Source organism: Pteropus vampyrus, unplaced genomic scaffold, assembly GCF_000151845.1.
Source record: "Pteropus vampyrus isolate Shadow unplaced genomic scaffold, Pvam_2.0 Scaffold3, whole genome shotgun sequence".
Taxonomy (NCBI): Eukaryota; Metazoa; Chordata; class Mammalia; order Chiroptera; family Pteropodidae; genus Pteropus; species Pteropus vampyrus.
The window spans coordinates 16,020,316-16,043,949 of NW_011888784.1; the positions used below are offsets into that span (position 1 = coordinate 16,020,316).

The window sequence follows — 23,634 nt, forward strand, 5'->3', positions numbered from 1 at the left end:
ATGCAATTACTTTAACCGATGTAAATATAACTGAGGCAATATCGTTCTAATGATTCCCAGCACTTTATTCAAATAATTCTAGCTATGATATTTAATCTGAAACTTAAAATTGAGCACAATTAAAAAAAACTTTTTGTTAATTCATTTTGAAAGTTAAAATTAAATACGATAACAATTTGTTTGACCTGAATGTGTTTTGGTATAAAGTATTAACAAGATCTTTATGAAAACAAAAGGGCTCAAATATATTTTTAAATGATAAGCACAGTAGACATGGTTAATTATAAGGTCTGTTTTGGTTTTTACTGTTTTAACAATAATTATAATCATACGTTGACAATGCACCATACCAAGAAGAGTAGATAATTTAACAGTATATATATGGTTTGTCTTCCCTATAAATTTTTTAAGTAAAATTTTCAGTGTATTAATTAGTACATATTTTTGTATCTATAACTACATTTCAGAAAAAAATTAAAAATGACAATTATTTAATGTTTAATTTCTTTATTTTCTCCAGAATAGTTTAATATTCAAACCCAAATCGTTACTTTGAGAAAGGGAAAAACAGAGAAACATGAAAAGACAAACATTTCATTTAACTTATGGTATTGTGAGCAGTCACTTTTGTAGGCAACACTTTTTTGTCTTTGTAGAAAAGAAGAAATAAAAACAAACAGCACCATTAAAGAATGTATGATCCCTGAATTCTAAACAAAACACTGTCTAAAAATTGTTTAAATGCTTGTTGCACTCAGTCACATTTAGTCAGGTATCAAAGCAAGCATAACAGTTTTAAATTGTAGCAGTCTTACTGAATCAACTGCTCCCCCTTCTGAGGATTTTACACACCTTTTCTGAGTTTTTCCTGTGGGAATAATATATTCTTTGGTAAAGGACCGAAGGAGGGTTTTACTTTTCTGTATGCTGATATAAAATGTCTGTACGTTGAGGGTCTTCGCCCCCAATCTGTGTTTGTCATGCATGTTATGTTTGGGTCCATTTCACATTTTCCTGTTACACTGTAAGAGTAATACCGCCTTTAAAAAAAAAAGGCATTAAATGGCTAACGTCAAACAGATGTAAACATTCAGAATACTGACCAAAAAAAAAAAAAAAATACACACAAACACACATTACAAAAAGAAACTGTACTGAAAATATGAATCAGATTAGGTTTCCATAAAGCTAGGGGAAAAATACAGCAGTACAAGAAATTTATGGCAACAAAGTAAAGCACTTTTTTTTGAAACATTCATGAACAGTACAAATACAACAAAGTTTTTCTACCATCTAAATTATTCTGCAACTATCAAATATAGTACAAAGCGAAATAGTATGTGCTATAAAAAAGCAGCTCCTTTAAATTATGGTAAAAATGCTTTCGTTTGCTTTACAGTGACAAAGCATGAGGACTGAAGACTACAAGATTTTTATGTTCAGTGACATTTTGGCTACATAGGCCCCTGACAGTCTGATGAGTTCCTTTGCTAGGACTCTTCACATTGTTCTCTGGAAACACAAATGGACAGTGACTCTTGACTCTGCGTGTTCAGCGGGCTCATTCCCACCAGGCAGCTAGAGTGGTTCTTGGCCTTGAGAGACAACGCAACCCTAACCTTGGCTTCAGCTTCTGTAACCTGGGACTTACTTCACCAGACCAAAGAGGAACTAGGAAACCGAGGCCACAGCAACTTCCTCTTCTGAAATTGTGCGAGTGTTAGTAAAGAAAACTGGGCTGCAGCATCACATGTTCTTACCCTTGACTGAATTATGAAGCACCATACGCATCAGCATGTTTGTTTTTGTATGTTTATTTTGAACGAGTAAGACTATCCAAGGTCTAGAAGTCAACTAAAGCTTCTAGAGCTCATCCCAGAAACACACACCACCACAAAGTCTTTATAGCAATGAGGCTCAACCTCACAGGTTTGTTTTCAAGTTTTCTTTATCGAATTGGACCTTAGCAGGAAAATATTATAACTATGATGCTCGGTTCACCAATATTTCTGCTATTTTCACTTGGGGGGGGAGGACAGTTTTTTCATTTTGAAAATGAATTTGCATCAGAACGTTCTTATTAACATGCCCATTAACTAACCGTCTTTGTACACCTCAGGCATATGCATATCATATAGGAGGGGGATTAGAGAATAGCGGTTTTCCTCCTCCCCCTGCTCCAAAAGTGCTACTTACGGAAATACATCCTTTGTGATTAAAAAAAAAAAAAATTACGTCACATGTGCAAGTTCTATTCCTGATAGGGATAGGATACTGTCCAATAATCAGGATATGCACACACTAAAATTTGCACATTACACCACAATAACCATGTAGTAAATAACATATTCCATTTGCACATAGGCAGACACCTGTGGAAATCAGGAAACTAAGAACCTATTCACCTAAATCCAAATATACTGACTTGTGTGTGTGTATGTGTGTATTTTAAATGGACACTTGTAAAATATCTGATTCATTTTTTACTTCTGAACTTCTATTATTTTTTAGCCCAAAGATGCTAATTGTTCAGTAATAAAAACCACATGTGAACTTTTAAACTGGGCAAAAAAGAGCAAAGCCATAGAAAAATTCTGCTCTTTGGACCTGGGTGATAGAATCCATGAACAATCAACAATTGATTCTCTCAACCTATTATGTGAAAAATCAAAACATTCAGAAGGACACTTTTCTTTATTCCCAGTAAGCAACTTGCAGGCATTAATTCCACAATGATGGAACTAATAATGGGCTTCAATTGTAGCTCATATACAGAGCAAAGGTTTCATAGACTGGAGTTTCTTTCAACAACATGTCAGTTACTGATGTGGTAGTTCTGAATCTGCTGGTGTAGACAGTATCTGACACTGGTGGTGCAGCAACTGAGTTTAGAAGGAGTTGGCATGCAAGTGTCTATATCTTAGGGGTGCCCCTCTGTGAGACTAGAGCATGATCTTCTGAACCAAGATGACATCAGAGCCAAGCAGATCATTGAGAAAACACTGATGAGGATGACCTAATACAACCTGGTACACAGTGAACTAAGGATCCACGGGAACTTATGCTGCAGTCCTTGGGAAGGGCTGGCTAAGTGCACTGCTAATTTTCTCAGTCATTTGTTAATTTTAATGTGAAAAAAACAGAAGTGACAATACTGAAGCACCAAATTGCAGCCGCGAAGGCAGGCCCTTCTTTGCTTTTATCATAAACTATCTTTCTCTATCAGCAATTTGTTAATAAAAATGATGTCTCTGTCACTTACCATTTGGCAACATCACGATAATAAATATGGAGAGAAAAAACATATACCATGGTCAATTACTATTTTTTTTAAAAAATCACGTGGTGTTTTTTTTTTTTTTCCAGGAATGTAAATTCTGTTCATTCCAGTTAATTTTTAAGACGTATTTTAAGGGAATGTCAAAAGCTTATATTGATTAGGATGATCCACGTATAAATTCTTACCCTGGACAGATCACATCCGCCGCCTTCCTGTCATGTTTTTCATTCTTTTATTTTCTACAGCCTCAATCAATCAATGGGTTAATGGCACTCTGCATTTTGTGCTCTGTAATCTGAAGTTAAATGGGCTTGACTTGTGTTGTCTTTCATCTTCCCACAATGTGCATGTGCTTTTGAACTTGCTTTAGGGAACAGAGCCTCCTGAACTAAAGCTGTTCTCTGGCATGAGGGTGGCCAAAGTATATGGAATGTAGCTCAAATACTCAACACTCAGACTTTACTAGATAAACACTGACGATATTTGTAAGATGCAGTATCCCTTTTTCAAAAGCAGTTCCACTCTCCCAAAGAAGAAGAATGTACTAAATTCACCTGAGGGGAAAGAAAACAAAACATGCAATACCTAGAACAATTTTTAAAAGAAGGGCTATATCAGAGTAAAATAGAATTATATGGATTGTGAATCATGAGAGAAAAAAAAATGTCCAGAAAAATGTCAGAAATTCAGCCCTCTGTAGTCCCTTTTATCATCAATGGCACTTTTTTTTTTTTTTTTAAAAAAAAGGTGGCCAATCTCTGTAAAACTGAAAGTCAGAATGCACTGGTATCACCGATAAAGGGGTACAATGATTTCCCCCCAAATTTTAATATCTAGTAATTGTATTAGTGAATATAAGACCAATATTTACATAATCAACTCATTTATGTTTGCATATACAGCATTATACTTGTTTTAATGTTAAAGAATTTTTTTTAATACTTGCTCTTAAAAGCCACACGTGAAGCTCTGAAATCCTCTGGGCCTGTGGCTCTCTGTTGGCCAACTGATCTTACAGTCTCAGGTGTCAAAGGACTCGAACCAGATTACTGGGCATGAGGCCCACACTGCAATTTCAGGCCTAAGACACATTTCACTACAACATGTGTACAACGTCCAAGGCAGATGCAGATTTTCTGCCAGTCTCTGAAAAGAGTAAAAAGGGAGGAAAGAGAATAAGGACAGTGGAGTTCATTAATGGCATACCTCCTTTAATGTATCTTTTCTGATATGAGTAAATACAAGGAATCATACATTTAAATCAGATTCCCCTTTCCAAATATGATTTAATCGCCATGGGAAAGGTAGCTCCAGAAGAGTGAACCGTGAAAACCCTGGCTGTAATGGTTAATCTAGAGAAGAATGCATACCCACCTTAAATCACTTTCACCACTCTCTTTCTATGTCTGTATTTCTGCTTAGCATTAATTTAAAATGTCCTTTTCCTAGCTACACCTGAAATTTTAAAAACCCGATGGGGCAGTGACACGTATACACATGAACAGAAATTTTCCAGAGCTGGGAATGGCAACTAAATATATAAAAGACATGCTGCCGAGCCACTCGGCTGGTATGGGATCACCCCTTTCCGAGAAATGCAAGAAAATAATCCCATAGAGAAATCTGTTCCAAAGTAAAATAAATTAACACGATATAAACCACTGAGTTATTCATCCTGTTGCTGCTGATGCCGTTTGGCTTTTCCATGTTGAAAAGGGATACTGCATCTTTCATTTAGCTCTTATCGCACAACCAGGCAAGCTACACAGAGTTTTGAAGGACCTATGCAGTCGTCATGGCAGAAGGCTCCACAGCCTTTGCACACAATCATGGCTTTCAGCCGGCAAGAGCATTTCAGTTCCAGTTCATCCGCGTTGCTACTGTCGGCAAAGTTCTGAACGGGCGTCTGAGCGTTCTGACCGGGTAGACCCGTGGCAGGGTTGGAGCCACTTCCCAAAATCCCAATGGACTTTTCGATTGCAGAGGCTGCCCTTTTGAAGCTCGCGCTCCCAAAGTGTATTGTTGGGTAGTTTCCACAGAGCTGCTGCTGTTGCTGCACCTGCATTTTCTGAGCAGCTAATTGGGTGAAAGGCTTTTGTGGCTCAGAAAGCAAATAGGAAGAGAAATCTGCATTTTTTAGCGCAAAGGCTTTTAACTGTTCTTTCATCTCATTCTGGTCATAGGAAACTTGTTTCATGCCCAGTTCACAGCTGCTGCCTAAACCTTCCTCAAAAGAAAGAGGTTCCGATTTTATATTGCTACATATGCCCGTGGACTGTGGCCAACTAAGTCTCTTAGTGGTTTCCATGGTAACTGGAGGTTGTTTTTGATCGGCTGGGACTTCTACATTAGGGAGAGGTGGAGGTAGTGGAGGTGGTGGTGGGGGAGGCGGGGGCAAAGCCAAGGGTGGAGGGGGAGGAGGTGGTGGGGGCGGGGGATGCACGAGTGCTTTGTTTGGCATTGCATGTGCAGCCCCTCCCACTTCATCACCTTCTTTAATGGGCATATTGGGGGATAACATGTTGGCTAACCTTAGCTGGTGAGGTGCTGAAGAAAGGCCCACCTCCACCAGTCCCTTTTGTTCAAGATGCCTATTGAAGGCAAATGCATTACAGCCCACGGGGGCCTTGGCAGAGGCCTGTAACAGAGCCGCCGTTGGAATGGGGCCCCTGGCAGCCATAGGCATTTGGTAAAACTGCTGTCTGTGTGAGGTACCAGGGTCAGGGTGGAAGCCGCCATTCTTGTCAACATGAAACAGGTTCTGCTGGAAGCTACACGAGGGGAGCAGCCGCTTTTGTTGTTTGACCTCAGGGCTGTGAACAATTCTGTTCTGCATGGTGTGCTTGCTCAGCCACTCTTGCTTAAATGGTTGGCCGTGTCCTAGCTGATTCAGGCCAGAGTTGATGACACAAGGCACCCCTTTAACATCTGGCTCCGCTAACAATTTCCCTGGTTCGCATTTAACTTGAGCGTGTTCCCCCACAGTCCTGGCCACTCTCTTTTTGGGGTGGTTTTCTCGCTTTCTCATCTGGAGTGGTGCAAGAGGCCCTGCCAAGTAGCCCTTCGTGTCTGAATTTGGAGAGCTGGACGGCATTTCAACAATGTTCCTCTCTGGTGCTGTTTTACCCACTGAGGTAGTTTGAAGAGGCAGAGGAAGCCTGTTAATTTCAAGCTTCGCTCCCAATCTGGGCTGTGGCAACACTTTTTCCAAAGGCAGGTTGCCCTGTAGTAACTGTGTCACCAGTGGATTGTTCGCCTCCACAGATGACAGACGACAGCTTGAGCTCCCTGCACTGGGAACTCTTTTCAGGGTGTCTGTAGCCAAGGAAATAGCCTCTTCCACAGGGCCGGAGGCAGGAGCCTTCACGTTCTGTGTCTGTTGCACACTGGGGGCTGCCTCTGCAACCGGGGGAGGCAGCTCAGGGCCGGGGAAGTCCTCAGTATCCATCCTAAAGCCCTTGTCCACTTCATGAGGTTCAGACTTCACGGGGAGAGTGACACTTGTTATGAGATTCCTGGGGTGAAGTTCTGACACGTGCGAGTAGCTGGCATGCTCAGTTTTGATAGCCTTTGGACAGCTCTGCTCTAGATATTCTTTCTGTTTACTTGAACCCGAATGACTGACTAGAGGCTGTCCCGTGCTCCTCATGCCATCATCATTCCAGCAAATCCGGTTGCCTGGATGATACTGATTGCTACAGGCTGTGTCTGCTTCACTTTTGAAAGCGGTCGGGCCACGTGTCTGCTCAGCAAAGCTATTACTAGGAGCAGTCACCTCATTTAATTTATCCGAAACGACGAGGGGTGCTTCTCGGAGACTTGTGCAGGAAGCCTGCATCGTTTTGCAGTCTTTTTTTGCTACAGAAGCTGCAATGAAACTAGAACTGTGATCTATGCTTTCGTTTGCAACCAACTCAGGCCTGCTAATAACAGATACCTGAGGACATGCCATGGGTTGTATGGCGGCTTCTGTCCTCACCGACCTGCTCTGGATGTCCAAGCTGGCTTCCGTGCTTTCAATGGAGACAGTCACAGACAAAGTGGAGGTCAGTGTGGCGCTGTGATCGACAATGACTTTACACGGAATCGATCTGTTTATGGCTGCTGGTGCAAAGCCCCCTGGAGGTTGCTGAGGTTTCCCAGAATTGTCTGCCCTATTTCGAGGCCCTGAATTTTTGTCCAAGCTTTCAGCGCTTAACTTGGGAGGACTATCGTAAGAGTTTATTGTTAGCATGCTTCCGGTAAACATTGCGACGGGTGGGCGTGCGACCAGAGTGTCTGTGACAGCTACGGAATCCCTGCAGCTGAGGGCTGCTCTCACAGTGGTGCCCATGGACATGGAGGCCTGTTCTTCACTCCCAGGCATGGCTATCTTCTCAGGAGAAAATCTGCTGTTAATTCCCGTTGGGGGAATCAAGACAGAGCTAGTGGAGAGATGGTTTGGCAAGTTATTTCCAGAGGAGGGAGTTGGCACGGAGGTGTACTGACTGGAGACTAAGTTACCAGCACTGCTGCCTGATGTGAGCAACTGCTTGTCATCCACGGAGCTTGATATGCTGGCGCCCTCGGTGGTGGCAGGAAGGGGAGTGTTTTCAATACATTTTGGTATAATGGCTATGTAGGGAGTGTCAGTTCCCTGGATGGTTTTTAACATGCTTATATTACAAGCAGAAATTGTAGTGTTTGTACTATCGACAGACATGAGAACAGAGGATTTATCAACAGAGCTCACAAAGGGATGTTCTTTAATTGCTCCCGACATAGCAGTGCTGCAAACAGACACAGGGACAGAATTTTTATTAAAAAGCATGGGCACACTGCTATTTTCAGAAGAGGTAGATGAAACAATTTTCTCAGGTAAATGTGACACAGGTATATTTTCGTCAGAACTCTGCACAGATAAGTCCGTGGCAGTTTCTGGAAGTTTAGTCGGGTTCAGAGACTGCTGTAATACAGTGGTGGCCTCCCGGAGGAGCGCAGACTTGTTGCTAGGAGATCTGCAGTTTGGATTGACAATAATGACACCAGTTGAACCTTCGATTTTTGTTTCAGGGGTAGAAAGAACTTCTAAGCTTGGAGGGCCTTCCTTTGAGCCAAGCGGAGGCAACCGGGACTCTTTAGTGTTTTGGAAGAGGTGGGCTCGGGCTTGATGCTTTGCAAAGAGCTTTGCCTTTGTCTGTTCTTTGATATGTGCCAAGGTTCTCGCCTTTCCACCCTCTCCTGGGCTCCCCATGGCTCCAGAGACAATGCTTGCTGCTGCTGCTACAGCAGCTGCTGCTGCTGCCTCTCGCTGGGCCCTTGCTTGCTGGGCTCGGGCCTTGATATCTGCAAGGGTTCTGGCTCCTGTGTTCCTTCCACCACTGATAGCTGTGCTAGGGGATGCTCGAGACTCTGGTTTGGAGACTGGTTGGCTCTTGATAATAAAAGGTGGCCCAATTTTGGAAAGCTGGATCTACAGGAAGGAGAGAATAGAAAGATAAAGCGCTTAGTCCATGATCACAGAGGAGACAGGTGGCATGTGACAATGCAGAGGAGAAGAGTAGTATATTTTCTTATAATGTGACATGAACTACATTGAAATCCCTGAATGGACCTTTAGGGTACAAAGCAATATGAAATGCAGCATGAATGCGAAAATTAAAATTTTTAATTTCTGTTTTTACTCTACAAAAATATCAACAGGTGACTTCATTTGACACAGAAATGAAACATCTTAATGCCTCATATAAATAGAAACAAACTCCATGCTTCCTAAAATGTGGTTAGCTAAAACAAAAAACAAAAAACAAAAAACAACCAAAAAAACAAAAAAACAAAAAAAAGAGAGAGAGATGTTTAGTCTTTAAATTATCTTCCTTGCTGGCATGAAAATGTGAGACCTTAACTCTACTTGAGTTTCTATCTTAATTTGACCCAAGAAAGCTCTAGCTGAGAGGTCAGGAGACTAGCATAATCATCCTGGCTTTACTCAAAGGAACTTAGATGCTGGGCAAATCGCTGAGTCCGTCAGTGTCTCCAATAACTTCCCTGCACCAATCTATGGTTTTTATGTATTCTCATATTGTCTAGCATGCTACCTTATACACATATAATAAGCACATAAAAAGAGTTTGTAAACTCAGATGTAAAATGAAACTAGTTATTTCTGTTTTATTTTCCTCACAGGATTGTTATAAAGATGGAATAAGACTATATTTGTAAGAGTGCTCTGCTTTCTAAAGGGATTTTATTATCATTATGTTTTCATGAAAGCAAGGGCAACTCTGCTGTTTTGCCTCTAAAAGGAAGTATGGGTTGGGCAGTTTCCTTTGATATTGATAATCCACAATTTGCTGAATTTCGTAAATGTCCCAATCCACATTGTTCACCTACTCATGTTAATTAAGAGACTTGCAGTCACCACCAAATGCATGAGGCACACACCCTAACAACCAACATCCCATAGTAATGCCTGTGATGTTCTAATCACTAAGAACATTCTTAGAGCCATAGATTTGTAGAACTGGAAGGGACCCAGTAAAGTCTCTCATTTTACAGTTGGAAAAAACTAGAGGTAAATTGTCCTGGTGCCATATAACGGTGAGTGACAGAGAGAGTCTCTGGGCTCCCCATTCAGAGCTGCTGACATGTACTATGCTTCCTTCCCATCTGACTTCCAGATAAACATTTTCCTAGAAAACATTTAATTTCTCTTCTTAACATATGTATGTTTACATTATAAACACGACACATATTACAGGATCATATCGATTTGGAATTATACTTTGAAACTTTGATAGATAAAATTATTTTCCTGAGGTTATCTCATTCTCATTATCAAACCTGTGAGGTCTCTTTTCTAATTCAAAGGCTCCAATATTTACCTTAGATAAAAAAATTTAAAACACCTAAAAAATTAAGCCTACATATACTTAAGAGCTCAAGGACAAATATCATATATACTTATAATTCTCTCTCTATCATATACCTTTATATAAAGTATATATCACTTTGAAAATAAGCTTTTGAAAAAAAATACTAGACTGGTATGTTTAAGAATATTTTATACAAAAAGTATACTTGTATTTTTTCTATTGCTTTAGAAATTAAAACACATAGCAGGGTTTTATGTTCATCTTTTACATCTCTAGAATCTTATTTAATGGGGACTGCTTTATTAAACAGAATAACTACAACCGCACTCTTAAAATTCAACTTTATGGAGATCATGAGTTACATACAAATATGTAACTCAGAGTAAAATAGAGATTAAGAAAAACAAAGCTTGAGTATGTTTATAATTCTAGACCAATCCTATGATGGGATAATCCATTTTATTGTAGAACAATATAAACGAACTGAGGTAAATGGACCAAATAAATTTAAATGGTAGTGGGTAGATTTTTTTTTTAATTCAACAGAGTTTCTTTTAAATTAACCTCAATTTTCAGTTTATTAGGCAGGCCAATTTATATAAAAGATTTATTTTCTGAATGTTAAAAATCTACTGGGATCAAACGAAAACATATAAATAGGAATGTCTGTCTACAGGCCTTATTTTTTGTTGTTGTTGTTAAGTTAAATACCTCTTTACTATCTTGGAGGTAAAAAAAAATAGGATTTGTATACCTATATATCTATAGCATTTTCCTTCAGGGTTCACAAAGCAATTTCACTGATTTATTTAAGAAATATTTAATGAGTCTCTTCCGTAAGCCAGGTCCCTCTTCTGCTAAGCAATGGTGGTATTCAATGTTTGTTGGAAAATAAATGAAGGGATAATATGTACCTTCATCTCTTTAGTGCATGCCTCTAACTTCTCACTACTTCTTTCTCTAGGTCTTCTGAACTTTTATAGGACATTAAATTATCTTCAAATTTTTCCCAAGTTTATGTAGGTCTCTGCCCTATACCTTGGAATCCCCAAAAGATCCTTACCACTGTGATCTGTGGGCTCCACCAAGCCCAGTTCTACATTTCATTTTTCTTTAAATGCTGAGGTCTAAATACACACAGACACAGACACACACACACACATACACAGACACACACACACACGTACACACACACACACACGTGTGTATGTGTGTACGTGTGTGTGTATGTATGTGTGTGTGTGTGTGTGTGTGTGTGTGTGTGTGTATATATCATATGAGCTCAATGCACAGTCTTAAGAAAAAATCATTTACTATTAGACTGATGCTGGGAATATTAGATTATTAACTGCCACATAAAACCTAGAAGAAAATTTTTGAAAAATTAAATATCTAAATTAAAAAAAAAATCTATCATGGAATTGCCTTTCTCTTCTATTCTTGTTTAAAGAGCGTACCTTGAGAGGTGGAACTCTGGGTTCCTCTCTTGGAGGCTGCTCTTTCTCGGGTGGGCTACTAGATAACACGTTTCGGGTCGACTGATCATCTTCTATCCTCGCCCTCTTTTCCTTGCAGATTCCAAAGCTGTGCTGCTCTGCCGTCTTCCTCTTTGCTATCTCGGATTCTCTACTTTCATTTCTTAACCCGTCGGGTGACTTGGAGGGCTCTGGCAACTTGGAAGTATGCAAGGTCTCCAAGCGGTTCTGTGCACTCCCTTGCTTATGTGTTTTATTTCTAGAGCCTTCTGGAAATGAAGCCTTCTCCACTGGTGACACATATTGTTTGTCCTGTAATTTAGCTGATGGAAGCTCATTGCCTTTACTCTCTGTCTCTTCAGAAAAGACAGATAATTCCAGTGGTGAAGACACCCCTTTCTTTTCTGTTCTTTGCAGGACATTGTGATTTTTTACTTTTATGATTTCTGTAGAAGAAAGTTCTGGAATTGAAGCAGAATAGGGCTTCTCAGTTTCAACATGTAATTTACAAGGCTGCTGATTCAGGGTTTTATTGTGTAATTCTTCAGGTGAAAATGCTTCAGGAGCCATGGAAGAAGAACCCATTTTCTTGGGTTCAGGAGTATTTGATAGAGTCTTCTGCTGAGAGAGAAGGCTTTCTGCCAGAAGCTTGGCAGGAACAGAGACTTCATCTTTCTGTGGGGAGAGTGGTTCTTCAGATATGGAAGGTGACTTTCTTTGTTGATGCCCCATTTTTTCATTCATTGAAGAATTAGAAATTGGAGATGTTTCTGAAGGAAGTGGCCTACTGGACATAAAAGTGGTCTCAGACGTGAGAAGCATGGAAGACACTGAAGAAGTTTCTGATGTCAAAGGTAAATCAGACATGGGTGATGCTTCTGATGTTAAAGGCAAATTTGATACTGGAGATGCTTCAGAGGTTAAAGGTAAATTGGACATTAGAGATGCTTCTGACAGTTCAGGTGAAGTGGATACTGGAGATATTTCTGACATCAAAGATGCATGAAGGGTTTCTTCAGTGGGATTTCTCTGATTATATTTGTCTGCATTTTCAGTGCTGGACACCTCAGAACAAAACGTTGTCTCAAGGGAGGCTGGAGTACACGATTCTTCTGAAGTGGATTGTGTTTCCCCTCCTGGGGATGTCAGGCTGGTACACACTTCCTCTGGGCTCTCAGAAGAGAAGGAAGTGTCAGAGATGCAGACATTTTCAGAAAGTTGTTCATCAGGATCACTCTGTAGCTCCATATCTACAGCAATTCCTTCACTTGGAAATTGGCCTTCTAAAGATGATCCTGATTTTATTTTTGGAGTATTGGTCTCTATTGCAGTTTCTGGCTCCTTATGTTCTGTGTCACTGACATGAGTCACAGATGAAGTGGAAGGAACGAGAGAGTCACAGACTTCTAGTTGATCAATAACAACCGACATTTCTTCCTGGGAAGATTCTGATTTCTCTTCCACCTTAACTTCAATATGATGCAAAGTTTCTAAAACATCATTCATCATAACACAGGATTCCACGTTATCTTCAGGAAGTGCTATTTGGGGCTCTTCATGAGAGGTGGTCAGACTTTCAGACTCCTCAGAAAATTCAGGTATTGTCTTATGATTTTCATCTTGGCATTCACAGATACTAGTCTCTACCTCTTCTGCAATTTCCTCCTGAATCACAGATTCTTCAGGGATCAAGATATCATCCGATTCCAATTCTGCCATTACATCTTTACCTACGTCTACCATAGGACAGAGCGTAGCGCAGAAATCAGGTTCTGGAGAAGACGGACTTTTCATGCTTTTTGGCTGTTGTCCTTCCAAGGGAGTCTGTGAGGAAAGATCTGGAAGACTAGAGGTCCCACATGAAGAACTACTTTCAGCTCCATCATTGTTTGGTCCAGAAGTGAGCTTCGTGGATTCCTCTCTTGACATGCCCAACCTGAACAGAAATTAGAAACACTACTGTTCAACCACAAAACATGAAAGGTACAACTTGGATCTCTCCCGAATATAGTATTCGATAAAAGTAAATATGTCAATTTAACTTTATAATCACTAAGTAACATGCTTAATTTAGGTAAACAAGTTTATAATCATTTGGTTTTTCTAAGACCTTATAATCATAACTGAAATAAACTCTATTTCTGGTTAAGAAAGTTACAGATTTTTATTCCATAAGCAAGGAGATGGGAACCTTACCAAGTGTTAGTAAAAGAAATTAGAAAATTACATACTACAAAAGACTAGGAAATATGTACAGAAAAGCAAAACAATGTATAAGATTGAAATTTTTTTAAAGGCATAAAGTAGAAATGTCATCTTATAATAAAAAATTACATAAACTTCAAAGGATGCAACATAACCAAATCATTAAGTTCAATGCAAGAGGAGTATGATGTAAAATCTTGAAACTGAAATGACTTCCAAAGATTAAGTTTTCTTAAATCAATGTAAGAGGTGTTAGTTAGTCAATCACCTTATTTTAGTATCCAAGTATCTAACCTAACACAATATGGAAATTTCACTGAAGAATAATAAACATATTGAGGTCATCAAAGTTGATTCTATTAGATTACATTTGTGTAAAGCAAGACATATTCTTCCATGTAGATCTCCTATTGTAAAAATATTCCATAAAAATGTAAAGAAGATTAAGAAATAATCCAGCCTAATGTTCAGGTCATAAGACAAAGTTAATCAGAATTACAAGCAAAGAATTACAAGCAAATCACTATTTCCTATCATACTAGGTTATAATATCAGCAGCAGATGGTAGAGGAATATGCTATTCTAAATGAAGTTAGAGTACTACAGGCAATTACAAATATAAGCAGAAGAGAGAACATTTCCAGAGGAAAAAACCTAGTTGAAATACAGCTGTAATAGCAGCAATGCAGGAAAATACCTCAGTGAAATCTTCAACCTTTTACTTAAATTACATCCTTAAAATAAAAGGGAAATAAAATTGCATACATTGTTTGGGTATTTGATCATTACTTTCTTTACTAAAATTCAGAAGGTTCTGAAAAGAAGATAGATGATATTGTTGTCATAATTATTCTCTTTTCTTTCAACTTTCCCTAAGATGGGTTCAAACTAAAACTGTACTTTACTGAGAGGAACAGAATAGCTGCATTACGGATAAATTTAAAGCAGAAGTATCAGCTAGAAAAAAGGTCCGTTGGAGCTAGGTCAGGCAGAGATACCACTGATAGATACTAGATTAAGTGTAGAACATACAGAATCTATCCACTGACAGCCAAGTTTCCGATTTGTTAATAAGAATATTATTAAATATATTTAATATTAAACCTATATGTACAAAATATATATAATCACATGGCAAACAGCACTGTATCAGATATGTCTATGTCAACAGTTTATTATTTTGATGGGAAAATAGATTTAGGATGACATAAACCAGAGAAGGAAGATGCTTATAGCACATCACATAACCACACAAGGAAAACTCTGCCCTCCAAATATCTATACTGCAAATCAACAGACCACCTCTTACAACTTTTCCTTAGTATATGTATGAATGATTTCTAAGTAACTAAAATGAATACGCAACAGTACTACTTTACAGGCAGAAAAAGCCAATAAGAACCAAAATAAAGACCTTCTATAAAGAGCAAAACTGAAATAAAACAGATTTTAACTAGATGCAAGTTTGGATGGCAACATTCTTGGGAAAATAAAGCAATGAAAAGGCACAGGAGTTGGTCAACTGAAAATTACCTGATACTAGGGGAAAAACTCTTACATATTGGGAGAATGTAGGTAATCTAAAAGTAACAAAATTAGAAGAGCAGTAAATGAAATGTCAAAAATACATTTATCATCCAATATGAATTCAAAGACAGAAAAAGCCAAGTGAGAAGTTCAGTGATGTAAGAGGACAGAAAATCTGTGGATGAACTACAGCAAGAAAAAGGTCAAGTGAAAGAACTGTTTGTATTCAGAGCTCAGTGATGGTGATGGGGAGTCATATTTACTTACATACTGTTGCTGTCATCTTCCAGAGCAGGCTCCTGTAACCTGATATCCATGGGAGTCTGTGAAGCCCCCAAAGTTCATGTAAAAAATTGTATGTGTGTATGTGAATTTTTCTGAGAAGAATTTGCAGGAGTAAGACACTGAACAAATTACTTAGCCACACTGTGTAAACCTGGGAAAATGACTTAAGTTTCACTGTCCCTCAGTTTTGTAAACGATTTTAAAATATAAGAATAATAAAGGTATCCACTTTATAGGACTGTTGGAAGAATTAAGTGAAATAGTATTTGCAAAGCTCTTAGAAACATTATCATATCCAGAGTATGCCCAATGATTGTTGACTGAAGGAAAGCCTTCTGTAATGCATGGTCTCTAGAATGCAGGCTCTCTGAGGGCAGAGTTTACGCAGGCCTACAGATGACCGTGCCTCTGACATCTAGGACAGCATCTGGCCCAGAGGAGATGTTGGATAATTATTGTGAGTTAATACGAGAATGGGTCCAATACTCAATAATAATTAAGGCCCAGTGCTTTGGAGGTAACTACTTCAGTCAGTTGTACTTCTGCCTTTACTGAAAAGAGTGCTTCTAACATTCCTTTAGTCGCACAGAGGCAGGGAGGCCTCCTGAGTGGTCTTTGGTGTTATCTTCCAGGGCTCTTAACCCTGCTGGGCATTGGCATGACCTGGGAAGCATCTAAAAATAGACTCCTGGGCTCTACTCCTGGAGATTCTCAATCAGTACATTTGGGGTTTTTAGAAATCTGTAATTATTTTTAAAAGCTCCAATGAGGATTCTGATGTAGTCAGGCTTGAGTAATACTGTTGGTGACTATACATGAAGGCATATGACTTGCCACATTTTAAATTCCTGAGAAAAAGACATTAATTTCTCCTTTTCATTTTGCTTAAGTAAGTTTATGCCTCTGAGGTCCTAGGACAGCCACTGAAAACAAGCCTTCCTACTCAAGAGTACTGCTTTAGGACAATTCACCAAAGGCTAGCCTACTCTGAACAAGCAGGCATTAGCCTCATGATCCCTTTTCACGAAGAGCCCTCATGAGAGATTCCTTCTGATGTTTTTCCCCCCATTTACAGAAAAAATTTTGTGAGATTAGATCAAATGGTACAGGTTCAGTGTCCTCTGAACAAAACAACAACTTTCAAGCATTAATTGTATACACGGGAGTTAAAGCTCGAATTCTTCTACTAAGAAGGATCCAAAGTTACTGTCAATTGTCAGCTTCTTAATCCCTCCTCCTTTCTTGGGGATGGATGATTGTTTCTGAGATTCTAATTCTGCCCAAGTAGAATATGTCTCTGCCAAATAACCATGAAGCAAAGGAGAAATACTTTGAGTTTAGTTCCATCACTACCACACTTATGTGTGGATGGTATTATTTTTAAAAGAAACATACACACAAATAAAAACAATAAATTAAAAATTGGTTATACCCAAAGAGGAAAATGGATAGAGTAAAAGGTAACATCTCATGTTCTCTCCAAAACAAGGACTAAAATATATATTCACAGTCAACATTTTTGGGAAAATGCGAGAATTAAAATGTGTCTAAAACTACTTATGTCTAAAGTATTCAGTGATAAAAATATTTGGATAAAAAAAGGAAAATTTTTTACTAAAATCCACTTAAGAAAGCCAAAATTGACTTCTATAGTATTTCATGAGCTGTTTTCAGTCCAAAATGAATTTTCATAGACAAGTTATAAACTCTTGAAAATGCATTTTTTTTAATTTAAGTGCTGATATGCCACTATAATTTTACCAGCAATTTCTTACACTGAGGGACTATTGCCTTTTATCACAGGTTTATTAAGTTTTACAGCATATGAGTGTGCTATGTGAAGCAGAGAATTACATTTTCATTTCCTTGTAAGAGAAATGAGAAAAAAATGCTCTAGCACTTACTTTTCTCCATAAAACCTTTCAAAGAATTTTTCTTTCCAAGGTTCTGTTTTCTTTTCCTTCTCAATTTCTTGTCTTATCCGCAACTGCATTTCTGGAGTAAACTCTCCTAGAAAGAAAATGCTTATATATTGAGTAAAAGTGGTCATCTCTTTTGCTAATTAATAAAGAAAACATGTAATTAATTTGAGTAAACTTTTATGGATGTTGAAAAGGTTGAGTACTCATAATATTTCTACAGCTTCCCTTTTTATGAACATCACTTAAATAGTCATTTAGTCACAGATGAACTCTAAAACATTTAGCAAATGTGCTGCATACTTAGGGCTGCAAATGAAAGAGTGTATATTCACTGTCCTTAATGAAATCAGTCTGGTGGGAGAAAAGGCACACAGTTGACCGTAATATAATGTCAAAAGCCCTGAATAGGATGAAAGAATAGAAGGTAGAAAGCCCTTAATTCTGCCTAAATTGATTAGGGTAGGCCACATCCAGGAACTGATTTCTTGAGTTAGCTTCTGAAGGATGATCAAGTTTTTATAACATAATTAACCCAGAATGCACAGATATATGAATATGTATATTTAAGTTCATTTGAGCGGAAGACTGTGAGTAGAACATAGGATGAAATAAAAGAGGAAAGGTAGGCTGAGGCCAATTACCCAATGAGTAGTCTAAAGACAGTTCTGAGTTTTTCCTATAAGAAACAGAGAGAGGTCCTGTTGGTATTCAACGAGGGAAGAATAGGGCCAAATAAGCAGCTAAGAAACAGGGTGAAGAAACTGGAGGACTCCAGCTAGGAGCCTACTGAGTAGTATAGTTGAGAGGAGGAGGTTACCACCATAGCTATAGGAATGCTGAAGAGCATTGAGAGTCACAGCACAGCTAATACTTTGTGACCAGATGGACCCAGGGAGAAGGAAAAGGATCAAAGATATCATCAAGGTTTCAGAGTGAGGAGCTATGAGGACAGTGCTGACATTAACAGAGAGAAGGCAGAAGGAATCATAGATATTAAAGGAAAGATAGTGAGTTTAATAAGGGCATTTTGGTTTTAAGGTGCCTGATGTCAGCTAGGGGGATCCAGTCGGCATTTGGAATTGAATACTGAGAAATATAAAAGAGGAGTTAGAGCCAGATTTGGAAATTTTCAGCTTAATGAGGTTGCTTAGCGAATATGTATGGCTACAAAAGAAAATATCAAGGAAGAGAATGGTGGAGACATCAACATTTGCCTTCGGATGTTAGTGTAGGAGATCCTGAAGGAAGCTGAGAAATGACTGTTAGAAATGTAGCTTCAGGAAACTATTAAAAATAAATTATGAATGTTTAAGGTAGATGATTTCAAATTGGAGAGAATAAAAAAAAAAGATATTGGAGAAGGAACATGAAATGTAAGAAATGAGAAGAGGAAACTGAACGTCACCATTAGAAAGCCATTGTTATTCTCTAGGAGAGATTATTTCAATTGCATATAGTGAGGTCAAACCCAACTACAACAATTTGAGTGGTTACAGGAGTAGAAACATGGTAGCACTGGGTTATTTTTCTTTCAGGAAGCTTGGTGACTGAAGAAAGGATAAGGTGAAATGGTGGCTTCAAGGGAAGAACGTATTAAAAGAAGATTCTTAGGCTCCAGGACATTGATAGAATACATAATATGTCAAACAAGTTATTAAAATTACCATTCCAAAGAAAACCTGCTATATCAAAAATTTTTATTATGTTCCAGATGTCATGCTTTCTTCAAAAATATCAGATATCAAAAACGCCAAGTATAACAAAAGAATTAGTGAAATCATTTGGAATAGGATGTACATTTTTATTAAAGTATACTTCAGAGGGGGGAGAAAAAGACTTGGAAATCAAAGGTGCAAAGCTCAGTACGGTATGTATGCTCAGATATGTCAAATAATAATGGAAAATAGAAATTTACCTTCTGCCAGTCGCTGCTTCCATCCTTGTGCTGCATATGCAAAGAATTCATTATTTAGAGCTGAAGTACTGAGGCGTAAAATTCCATCACTTCCCATCTAGGAAATAAGCAGACGAAAAAAAGATTCCATCAAAAATTATTCAAAGCAAAATTATGCCAGAAAGAAACAAAAGTATGCCAGAAAAGAAGTGTATGTGAGAGAGAGTTCAGGTAGGAGGAAGGAAGGAAAGAAACCTAATATGAGATAAATCTCCTAGCATGAAAACCGCACTGTTTATAGTGACTATTATAATGACAAGATACAATTTAAAGGAAATTTTTATTAGGCATTCCCATTGTTGGTGATGAGTACAATGAATGTGTGTAAATTAATCAAAAAAGTTTTATATGTTTATTATTCTAATATGCCTTAAATTCTACCAAATTAGAATGAAATTTTCTAAAATTTGTGAAAGCTAAAGGAATCCTGTCTGATCACTTGGATTCTTTGCTGAGATTTAGACAACAAAAAGTGTGAAACATTAAAACAAAGACACCAACACTGTCATACATAGCCCTGTACTCTTCATTCTACTTTTCTCACCTCTTTGGATGCACACAAAATCAGGTATTACAGAAGAGTTTAAAATATGTGCAACTTGATGCTACTAACCTTTTTCCTCAAGCATACTAATTTTTTTAAAAATCATGTTTAGAAGAGATTCAGATACCCATCACCAAACCGGCTGCTTTTAACTTTCCAATTATTTACTGCTTCCTCTATGTGAGTGATGATGTATTCGCTAGCTGACATTGGAGATAGAAAGAATTAATGTTGTCCTGGATGGATTTTTATGTAGTTGAAGAGTGAAGACAAAACACATAGACAATGCTAAGCATTAGGCGAGTGGGAATTAAGAAGTGCAAAAAATGAGAGCCAGGGGAAGATATCTATGTGAACATGAATGCTTAGGAGGAAGTTGATGCCAGAAGTGAAAATGGGGAAGGGCCTTGAGAGACCTACGGGATTTGGACAGAAGGTTTTAGAGATAAAGCATATACTCTACCGCCAGAGAGTACGAGCTTTACTGTAGAGGCAGAACATCACAGAAGGTGTGAGGATGTTTTAGCATGCTGCTCAAAGGCCCAGCAAACGGTAGCTCCAATTATTTTCAAAGATTTCCTCTTACTCCCATATATACGCGTCATATATCCTAAGCTCAAATTAGTCACTAGTATCTGAAAACACACTCAGAGGTTTCTTATCCCCATGTTTTTGTTCGTTTGTGGTCTTCTCTACACTCCATCTTCACCCACTGAAATATCCCTATTTTAAATTTAACTCAAATAATGCCTTCATGAATGTGCCAGTTAAACCACTATTTAGGAGCAGAGAACACTGAATCTAAAAGTTAACATTATACCAACTACTCTAAACTGGAAAATGGTCAATAAATCCAGAAAAGACGGCCACTGTGACAACTGTAGATACACTGACAGCTGCCATCATGACATCTATAGGGAAGTCATGGATTTGAGATACGGAGTTTCATCTAAAAAAATATTCATCTAAGGTTTGCCCTGAGTATCTTTATCTAAGAAACACTAAAATATTCAATACACTTGGAAAATTTCATGATTTCATTCATTCATCGATTCATTGCTTACACACTCAGTTATTTCATCTTTATTCAACAGATACTTATTAAGCCACTCATATGAACCTATACACCTGGCACCTGTATGTGTGCTGACAGTACAGTGGCAGTAAAAAGTAGTTCCTGCCCTTATAGTCTGAACATATTCTACATACAGCAGATGCTCTGGTCTTTGTACATCTCTTCCACCCACCTAAGTTCGGCACAGCTGCAAAGTACAGGTATAGCATCATGCCCGTGTCCCACCTCATAGTCTTACCGCAGCTCCAAGATGTGAGTGAATAGATGTCCTAACCCTCTCATCTTCTGACTGAACAATTCTAGGACACTACTCTCTGGAATGCAGTATATACACTGAACTAATGGATGCCATTTGGTGCTATGTCCTCAACACCTACAGTACACAGGTCTGGGAACTGAGGGGTGGAATGAAATGAACCTTTGTACCATCATTCCCTGGGAACCATTTGCAGACTGTATACTTCCTGTTCCCACAGCTCTAGATTATGTGGAATTAGAAGTCCATGTTCCCAGGGGAGAATCATTTCTACTAGGGCAGGGTTTCTCAACCTTGGCACTATTGTCATTTAGGTCCAGATAGTTCTTTACTGTGGGAGCATGTCTTATGCACTGCAGGATGTTTAACAGCATCCCTGACCTATACCCAGTAGATACCAGTAGCAACCTTCTCCTAGATATGACAATTAACTGTCTCCAAACCTCACCAAATGTCCCTTAGAGGCAAAATCTTCCCCAGTTGAGGATCATCCCACTAGCGGGCATGCTAAGGGCTCCATTATAGCTAAAGCCCCGCCTGGTTACTCTGTGCCTTGTAAGATGGTATATCAGCGAGCAAAGAGGAGAGTTTATGGGAAAGTGGTATGATCAGCCTACCTATCATGAGGAAAGAGGGCTGCTACTATCCATGAGGGGTGGAAAGAAGGATGCTGGGAATGCTGGGGATTCATGGAACTTCTCTTGGTGCTTTCATGCCTGATGGTAACAGTGAACATGGATTGCAGCAATGATAGCCAGAAAGGGCAAGGCAGTCAAGGACTCAGACTCCTCAGGGAAGACAATCCGGGCTCTTTCGCCAGGTAAATAAGCAGAAGTGATAGCCAAGGATGAGGAAAGTCAGAAATGGGTATCAGAGAAGAGAGCTGAACCTCACTCATAGCCTCAATGCCGTCTTGAGAGTAGTGGAGCCTGCAGCTGGTCACTATCCCTCTGGTCATTAAGTCTTGTTCTTTTTTTTTTTCCTTTCCAACATACCATGACCAGCCACTCCTTAGAGTTAGAGACAGAGTGGACTTAACAGGAAGCAAGAGATCTGAGTGGTACAGAGACAGACTATACCGGACATTTGTGATGCTCCATTCCATATCATCTGGCCTGTATGAGCACAGACAATCTGGGGTAAACAGGTTAACACACTTGTCATATCCAAGACAATGAAACTCTACGACTTTTAAGAAGCATGAAGGCCTTTGAGATGGCATGTAGACACAGCCTGGAAATGAAGATACTGACCCTGGGGACAACTCAAAATTCATAGGTGACAAGGGCTTGTGGTAAAAGGTCTCACTCTATTATTGTCCTTCTGTGGGACGATTCTGCGGCTCATTTTACACATTTTATCAGAGAATCCTTAGCAGAACTGAGCCCCAGGTTTCTAGGAGGGTTCTCCTCTCCTTGTCTTACACTGGGTGTTTTACACCCAGTACCTGGCTTCTCCTGCCAAGCCACCTGTATTCAAGTTCTTTTGCCAGGCTCCACTTTGGGAAGGAAGGAACAGGAGAGAATCCTATATCACTGGACCTAAGGAATTTAGGCTTTATCCTCTGTATGGGGGTGGCCCAGTGAATAACCATAAGATAAATCTGAGGCAGGGCTTGAATCAGCCTGAGGCCCCAGGTTTGTGGCCTCTGGGTCCAAGTTTCCCCCTCAATTTCCCCTGCATATTTATTGCCTTTTTCAATGTGGGCCATGATGAGGGAAAGGTAGGAAGCACTGCTCTAAGAAATGGGAAACTCCTAAAAATATTTGTGTTTAACAAGATCACTTTATTAGCTATGAATAAAATGGAATGGAGAAGAAAAGACAGATACAAAGACATTGCTAGAATGGTAATGGAATACATCCATGAAAGGTGATAAAAGAAGGCAAATTCAAGAGTTACTCTGGATGGAATGAAAGGCTTCAGGACTGAGGAGTTAAGGCATTGGAAGAGTATTCCGGGAGACACCAAACATGCTCAGGATGACTCTGGGAGATGGGGCGAGTGAAAAAGGAAGGTGGGCTTGTGTAGAGTCTTCAAGTATTGTTATCAAGGAGGTCCAGCGAAGACAATAAGGGTTAGGAGAAGATAGTCCATCTGAATGATATGTCTCTAGGAAGTCTGAAATTTTCTGTGAATGTTGACTCTATTTGTCCTTATAACGGGAGTACTGAGCAAAAGCAACTCCACTTAGGAAGACTAAAGAGGAAGAGGTATTCATATTGCGCAGATTTTAAATAGCACTAGTAGGTGGAAG

General features: G+C 39.0%; 1 protein-coding gene across 1 annotated transcript in view; it reads right to left on the minus strand.

Annotated features, from left to right (window-relative positions):
• Nucleotides 1-494: 494 nt before the first annotated feature.
• ASXL3 (additional sex combs like 3, transcriptional regulator) overlaps nucleotides 495-23,634 on the minus strand; it is a 131,068-nt gene continuing 107,928 nt past the window's right edge. The window contains exons 8-11 of the mRNA XM_011361811.2: nucleotides 19,464-19,560; nucleotides 17,531-17,636; nucleotides 11,592-13,545; nucleotides 495-8,732 (exon numbers count right to left, since the gene is read on the minus strand). Coding sequence (XP_011360113.1) covers nucleotides 5,022-8,732; nucleotides 11,592-13,545; nucleotides 17,531-17,636; nucleotides 19,464-19,560 — 5,868 coding nt within the window. The 3' untranslated portion in view covers nucleotides 495-5,021. The remainder of the gene's footprint in view (nucleotides 8,733-11,591; nucleotides 13,546-17,530; nucleotides 17,637-19,463; nucleotides 19,561-23,634) is intronic.